Source organism: Brassica oleracea, chromosome C5, assembly GCF_000695525.1.
Source record: "Brassica oleracea var. oleracea cultivar TO1000 chromosome C5, BOL, whole genome shotgun sequence".
Classification (NCBI taxonomy): Eukaryota; Viridiplantae; Streptophyta; class Magnoliopsida; order Brassicales; family Brassicaceae; genus Brassica; species Brassica oleracea.
The window spans coordinates 18,215,914-18,222,107 of record NC_027752.1 but is presented as its reverse complement, the minus strand read 5'-3'; the positions used below and the strand labels follow the sequence as shown (position 1 = coordinate 18,222,107).

Sequence of the window (6,194 nt, the reverse complement as noted above, 5' to 3'; positions counted from 1 at the left end):
ATCTGAATATCTTAGGAACCTCTGGATACAATTTCCCAAACAGTTGAATATCCCAAGAAAGAGTTTGAGATGAATGATCTTGGAAAACAAAGTTTTGTTTCGGATTACAGCTTGAGTACATTAACAATAAAATCTTTGTGCATCAAATAGTATATACTGAAAAGGGTACTGAAGAGATTTAATATGGACCAGTCTCACCCATTATCTAGTACATGGACGTGAGATCACTTGTTTTGGACACTGATCTATTCAGTCCAAAGGTGGACGATAAAGAAGTCCATTTAGTCCTGAGATGGACAATGTAAAAGTCTTTTTTTAGACACAATCTGATTGGTCCATAAGAAGGACGATGAAGAAGCCTTTGATTTTGGTTTATTTTATACTAACCAGCCCAAAGAGGGGTTATTTGGTTTTGTTGATTTGTTTTCAGACAGGTTATGTTTTACACATGGTGGTACACGCATATCACAGCAACATCATCCAAGATTTCGTGTGTGTGTATTTGAGGTCGATGACTCAATATGTTCGATCAGATTGTGGCATGGCCGATGGTAAAGAAGAACCAACTATCATGTTCGAGGACGAAGCATATTCTGTCCAAGATCTTCATCCCCCACGGATTGCAGAAAATTGGAGAGTTCCAAGGGACCTTCAGTAATGTCCAAATCAGGGGGATTAATGTGTGTTGTGCTCTTTTTCCTTCACCATGGTTTTGTCCCAGTTGGGTTTTCCTGATAAAGTTTTAATGAGGTAACATTAAAGCACATTACAAGCTCTAAATGGTTATGGCATCCAAGGGGGAGTGTTATGAACCAGATTGTGGATGACTCATAACCAAGAGATTATGATTTATAATCTTTCTATTTATCTATGACGGTGTAATCTCCTATATAAGAAACCTCTATGTTACGAATAAAAATAGACTTTTTCATTACTTTTATAACATTTTAATATTTTTATAACATTTTAATATTATTTAAATAGTTTAACGTAAATAGTTTCAAAACTTCATACAATCTAAAAGAAACAATATACTCTAAAACATCATACGAAAAGAAATGGAGTGAGTATGTTTAATATTGGCTTATGTGAAAGTTCAGCTCATCTTGTATTTAACTTGACTAGAGTTTAAACAGCATGGTGAACAAAAACAATAACAAATCAAGTAGTTTCCTTTTTAAATTGTTTTCTGAGTTAAAATGTTTTCTGAGTTTGGATTTGCAAGGAAAAAGTGCTCTTTAGATTTGAGACTTGTGTTAGTGAGACGACACAGCCCAAAAAAAAAAAAATAGAATTCAATCTCAAAGATTTACCAGAGTTGGCGTGGATAGGAGGATACAATGACAAACCAGACAACTTTCTATGTAATATATATGTTCCTTTCTGTTTTCACCATAAAAAACATAACAGAGTAGCATCAAGAGACCGTCTCTAAGTAAGAATCCAGCTTTTTTAGGTCAAGAAGACGAGAACGAATAGGATGATGAACAAGACGAGCAAGAAACATATCATCATCATCTGCCCTTTCGCTCCTGCTTTCTTCATTACCATCCCCACTTTTTTCTGTTCGCAAACAAAAATCATTTCTTTACCACCACGTGCTTTAATACTACAACAAAGAAAGACCATTAGAGTGTCTTTACCTGAACAAAGTCAAGCCTGTTCTTTGTACTGTCCATCTCTGTACCCAATTCATCTATTATTCTCTCCTGCAACACCCATCCAAACAAAAGAAAACTTGATGTTTCGCACTTCTGCAGATATTGAACTTGCTTTATCTATCTAACTAACCTGTGCAACAAGTTCATCATGTATAGTAAGCCCCACCCCTCCAATTCTCTCTACACTTTTACTCAGCTCATCCAATTCTTCATCTTGTTGCCTGAAGTGGAGAAAGAGTTGATGTAAACTTAAGGCACAGATGTGTAAGCATTGTAACCACATTAAAGCAAATGAGAGATTGCAAAATAATGTAAAGAGCTTTACTTTATCAACAGCATCTGCCTATCTGATTCTGATTGTACAAAACCATCATCGTCTCTTCCTCCATACTGATCGTATCTATTTGCCTCATTCGAGTTTGGCATTCTCATTAATTCCAGGCGCACTTCACTTGCATTACCAACTCCAGCATTACCCTTACCAGCTAGAACACCAGTCTTCACATTCCGCACCTATTTATAAAAAAGGTATTTTAATTGTAATGCCACTCTCTAAAGCTGTCAATAAAAAAGCAGTATTTATTCATACCTGTGTCCTAGCATTACTAGTCCATCTCCTGCGTCGTTCAAGCTCAGCCTGATCAATGCCATACAAGGCAGGATCTTTTGCTGCAACGGTAATCGCTTTTTCCAGCTCATCTACCTTCCTATCAGCAAGGATAGCTTCAATAGCCATGAAAAGGACTCCACTTTGAATGGTTCACTTACTTATTCTAATGGATAACTGAGTTTTGAGTCTTTTGACATTACACTAACAGAAAAACATCCTACACGATGAGCAGCTGGTGATTCAGCATCTATCATCCTATATTGACCAACACAAATCATATTCTACACGAGCTAAAATTATTAAATCAGTTTTTTTTTTTTTTATCATTATTAAATCAGATATACAGGGGTGTACCTACCTGCCACTCGATGCTTCCACAGTTAGCAAGAAGCTCTTTGGTGGCATGGACTTGATCCCCCATGCCTGGAGAGATACGCTCCCATTTGTGGAATGCTGATTGCAACTTATCAATCTAACAACAAAAGCATCCAACATTTAGACACTGTCCTGACAAACCTCTGCCCAAAACCAAACACACAAGACTTACAGAATCTTGGATCTCTTCTTTAACAATGTAGAATGGATCTTGCGCTGAAGACATCCCCACAAAATCTCTAGCTTAAATTAAAACAAAATACAATTAAAAAAGGAAGAATAATTAATTAAATTCTGCAAAATTCAACAGCTGCACAATTCGGGTTTCTAAGTCACACTGATCATCTCGGCGCATCAATAAGATTTCGATTAAATTATGGCTAATCTACGGTAACAAAGTTTAGAGCTTTATGAATCTCTCTTCTTTTTTAAGATCGATACCAAAAAGACAAAAAAAATTGGCAGAAAAGATGACGACGTGGAATAGTGCAAAGCGCAATTGATATAGAGATTGGAAGAAGCTTTCGTTTACCAGGCGGAAGGCGATGCGGTGAAGATAGAGGAAGAAGAGCGAGCGGCGGTGAAGTAAACGAGTTCCGGCGTGAGATTTGTCTCTCTGACGCACAGCAAAACGCGTCACCCGCGGTTCTCGGCTTCGAGAGCTTAACCTTTGGGCCTATTGGAGAAACTTACAAAGCCCAATAACTGAACATGATGATGATGGTGTTTGGTGTTTGGTGTTTTGAATGTGGATTAGAATTTTGTGCTGACATTTTCAGTGTATATTGTTTTTAATATAGACTTATTCTTGGGTTCACCCCCTAGGTGAACCTCTAGGTTCAACAACCAATAAGATTGTGTTATTTTATATTCGATATCTTTTAAAAAAGGAAACAAAATATTGTCAAATTATATTATGTTTTCTAAATTAAAAGGTAAAAAGAAAAAAAAAATAATACTAATTACAAAAAATATATTTTTAACGTCGTCGACAAAACTCTAAATCATAATCCTAAACCCTAAATACTAAACCCTAAACCCTTGGGTAAACCCTAAATCCTTGGATAAATCTTAAACTCTAAATCAATATCACTAAACACTAAAACACAAAAGGGTTTAGGGTTTTGGATTTAGGATTTAGAGTTTTAGTGTTTAGTTTTTTTTTATTTAGAGTTTATGATTTATCCAAGGGTTTAGGATTTACCCAAAAGTTTAGGATTTACCCAAGAGTTTAGAGTTTAGGGATTAGGATTTAGGGTTTAGTGATTAGGATTTAGGGTTTAGTGTTTGCTGAAAAAAAAATTAATTTTTTTTCTGTAAATACTATTTTGTTTTACTTTTTTTATTTTAAAAAAGTAATATAACTTGACAATATTTTGTTTCCTATTTTAAAAGATATCAAATTTGAAATAATGAAATCCTATTGGTTGGTGAACCTAGATGAACCCAAGAATAAATCTTTAATATACTCCAACCGCAGTTTCATTTTGAGGAAAACGAATTTTCTATACACTGACGAATATTTGCTTCTTCTTTTGTTGAGAGAAAATATTTGCAAAATTAGTTGGTGTTTATCTTGCTAAGGAATTATGTACACATAGTTTAGTGTTGTTGGAAACTAGTATATATTTTATAAACTCAAAACTGAGTATATTTTAGATATAAATACCATAGGATAGTATTAAAAACAATGATCACAAAATAGCTATTAAGGATCAAAATGAGTAAAATATATTTCATTAAAGAGATAAAAACATTAATATCCATATGATTAACTAATTTAATCTTAAACTTTATATCTGAGAGGTGAGGTTTTGGGGATGGGGTGAAGTTTAAGAATTTAAAATGAGAGAATTGGAAAAATGAAACCCTTTGAACTTTTGTTTGTCACAATAAGACTTTTAATACTTTTGGCAATTCTGAACATGTTTTACCATTCTCTAATGGAAAAAATAGTAAATTGAATTTTAAAAATGTGAAAAATATGAAAAGTGTTGGAAACATAAGTATGACAATATATATATTTAAACTTTAAAAAAAAATTTGGAATCATATTTTATTTTATTTTCTAGTTACAGTTAGAATACTCATTCTGGTAATCTACCTAGTTTATATGTTTGATTCTAAGTTTTAAACATAGATATATCATGGGTATATACCGTAAACTACCATTTCTTGTATATTCTAGCAAAGATAGATTCGGTTACGTTATAATCAAGAAAGATGTCTTCGGTATACCTAAAGCTTGATAACGATATATAGCCACAACTCGATGATATAGGTCGGTTATATTACGTTACATAACTTGTTCTGCCATTTACCTTATATGACGCCTACATGAACAATACATCCCTCACCAACTATATGGTGTTCTGCTTAGGTAGTGTACATATTCTAGGCAAGTCGTGAAAATATGGAAACTTCCATATTCTGTTAAAGAAGTTTCATAAATCTAAACTAAATCTACCCTAAATCCCTCAAAATATATTTGAGAATATTTTCTCCACGTTCTTCTCCTCCTTCTCCTCCTCCCACGATCTTTTTTTCTTCTTTGTGTTTCTATTTTCTTCATCTAGAAAGTCATCTCTTCTCTCTATCAACACAACATGGTTCTAATCTATGTTAAATCTGGTGAATGGGTGTCTAGTTGCAGTGAAGAGTGGAGTTTCGTGGTAGACACATCAAGACGTGGTCGACTGGTAACATTAGAAACTACTACTCCATTGGAGAAGCTCAAGAGGATCGTGTGTGAGGATTATGGGGTGGACCATATTGTTCTTAATACCGAGTTCAGTTATTCGATGGTCAATCAAAGAGGGAATCCTCCAATTATTATTACCAATGATCGGCAAACATCTAATTTTGTGGTGTATGCAAAGAGGGATTCATCTACTATCTTGTGTGTCACGTTCTCTGGTTTGGGTGTAAATAAAAAAGAACGAGTCAATATTGATTTGAATAAGGAGCCGTGTGATTCAAATAATGTTGAGGATGAAGAAGTTCCTGAGATAACTCGAGCAGATTTTGTGAAGCCGTCAAAGGAGTCTTGTGATACAAGGAGAGATCATGTCGCTGCGGATGGTTCCGGTGATGCTGGGTTAATGATTGAAAACAATGGAGACAGAAAGGATTGTCGAGCCTAGAGAGGAGATTTTGTGAAGAAGGATCAAATTTTCAGAAGTAAAGAGGTTCTGAAGGCCACAATGGAAATTCTGGCGATGAAGAATAATTTCGATTACACTGTTTTCAAATCCACGAGAAAATGGTGGTATATTCGATGTAAGGATTCATTGTGCAACTGGACTGTGTGTGCAGAAGGTATAGATGGGTCTACATATTTCATGATCAACCAGTGCGAGGGAAGACATTCATGTGCTCCTTCAAAGAAAAGGAAATTCGGGAAAACAACATCGGCAAGAACAATTGGGACTCTGATACAACATCGATTTGGTGATGCAAACGATGGCCCAAAAGTAAATGAAATCATTCAATTTATGAGACTGGAGCATAGTTGTGAGATTACTTACTGGCACGCTTGGGAAGCTCGT

The 6,194-nt window shown here is 34.9% G+C and overlaps 1 protein-coding gene across 4 annotated transcripts; it reads right to left on the bottom strand.

Annotated features, from left to right (window-relative positions):
• Positions 1-1,277: 1,277 nt before the first annotated feature.
• On the bottom strand, positions 1,278-3,342 carry LOC106292733 (syntaxin-61-like). Of its 4 annotated transcripts, none has more exons than XM_013728379.1 (8): positions 3,179-3,342; positions 2,819-2,889; positions 2,630-2,743; positions 2,251-2,364; positions 1,987-2,174; positions 1,792-1,882; positions 1,644-1,709; positions 1,278-1,563 (listed from the first exon to the last, which is right to left on the bottom strand). In XM_013728379.1, the coding sequence occupies exons 2-8, from the start codon at positions 2,870-2,872 to the stop codon at positions 1,453-1,455; spliced, it is 738 nt and encodes a 245-aa protein (XP_013583833.1). In that variant the 5' UTR covers positions 2,873-2,889; positions 3,179-3,342; the 3' UTR covers positions 1,278-1,452. The 4 variants fall into 4 exon arrangements, with proteins under 4 accessions (XP_013583833.1, XP_013583834.1, XP_013583836.1 ...); XM_013728380.1 differs by having other exon boundaries at positions 2,819-2,885; XM_013728382.1 differs by having other exon boundaries at positions 2,251-2,368; positions 3,179-3,340.
• Positions 3,343-6,194: the final 2,852 nt, after the last annotated feature.

What these genes read in the sequence shown, in the direction of transcription:
- LOC106292733 (XM_013728379.1), bottom strand. Translation starts at nt 2,872, where the DNA reads ATGTCTTCAGCGCAAGATCCATTCTACATTGTTAAAGAAGAGATCCAA. An exon ending in CTAGTAATGCTAGGACACAG is followed by an intron (nt 2,175 to 2,250) that starts GTATGAATAAAT and finishes TTTTATAAATAG; the next exon opens with GTGCGGAATGTGAAGACTGG. An exon ending in AGGCAGATGCTGTTGATAAA is followed by an intron (nt 1,883 to 1,986) that starts GTAAAGCTCTTT and finishes TCTCCACTTCAG; the next exon opens with GCAACAAGATGAAGAATTGG.